At 19.0% G+C, this 569-nt stretch overlaps 1 protein-coding gene across 1 annotated transcript; it reads right to left on the reverse strand.

Annotated features, from left to right (window-relative positions):
- On the reverse strand, window positions 1-198 carry AAJ76_591000198 (hypothetical protein; the record flags this gene model as incomplete). The annotated part of the gene is made up of 1 exon (XM_024476048.1): window positions 1-198. A coding segment is annotated over one exon (198 nt), but the record flags the coding sequence as incomplete, so codon positions are not given.
- Window positions 199-569: the final 371 nt, after the last annotated feature.

The following is a 569-nucleotide window of genomic DNA, read 5'->3' on the forward strand; positions in this document are numbered from 1 at the left end:
TATCTTTCCCAGCTTAAAGTTTTCTTGTTCTGGAAATTGACTTGTATTATTGTTGCCAGTTGAAATCTGATTACATTGTTTTCTTCTTTTTGCAATATAAAAATCATTCATATTACTTGCAACAGATTCCGTAGTACATATTAATCCATTATTTGTCGAGGTATATATGCCTGTTAAAAAGAAAAAGAATTTGAACATTTTATGGGATATATTTTAAAATTTATATATTTTAATAAAATTTTACAAAGAGCTTTAAATTAAATTGATAAAAGTTGAAACGGCTTTTTTAAATTTAATAGAATGAACGTTTATGATTTATAAAAATAATCTTTGTGCCATGATACAATCTAGCATATGATTTATCAGTAAATATGTATTTGTTTGTTTAATTTTACATCTTTTAGCAAACTTTTATCAATTTTATATTATAAATTTTTAATTTATTTTTTAAAATTTAATTAAAATCACAAATTTAATTGAAAATAAATATTCAAGTTGGTGTGAATTATTAAAAAATTAAATAAATTTAAAATAAATAAAGTAAATAAAAATAATTATTATTAAATGAA

Source organism: Vairimorpha ceranae (assembly GCF_000988165.1).
Source record: "Vairimorpha ceranae strain PA08 1199 chromosome Unknown NODE_591, whole genome shotgun sequence".
NCBI classification, from domain to species: Eukaryota; Fungi; Microsporidia; family Nosematidae; genus Vairimorpha; species Vairimorpha ceranae.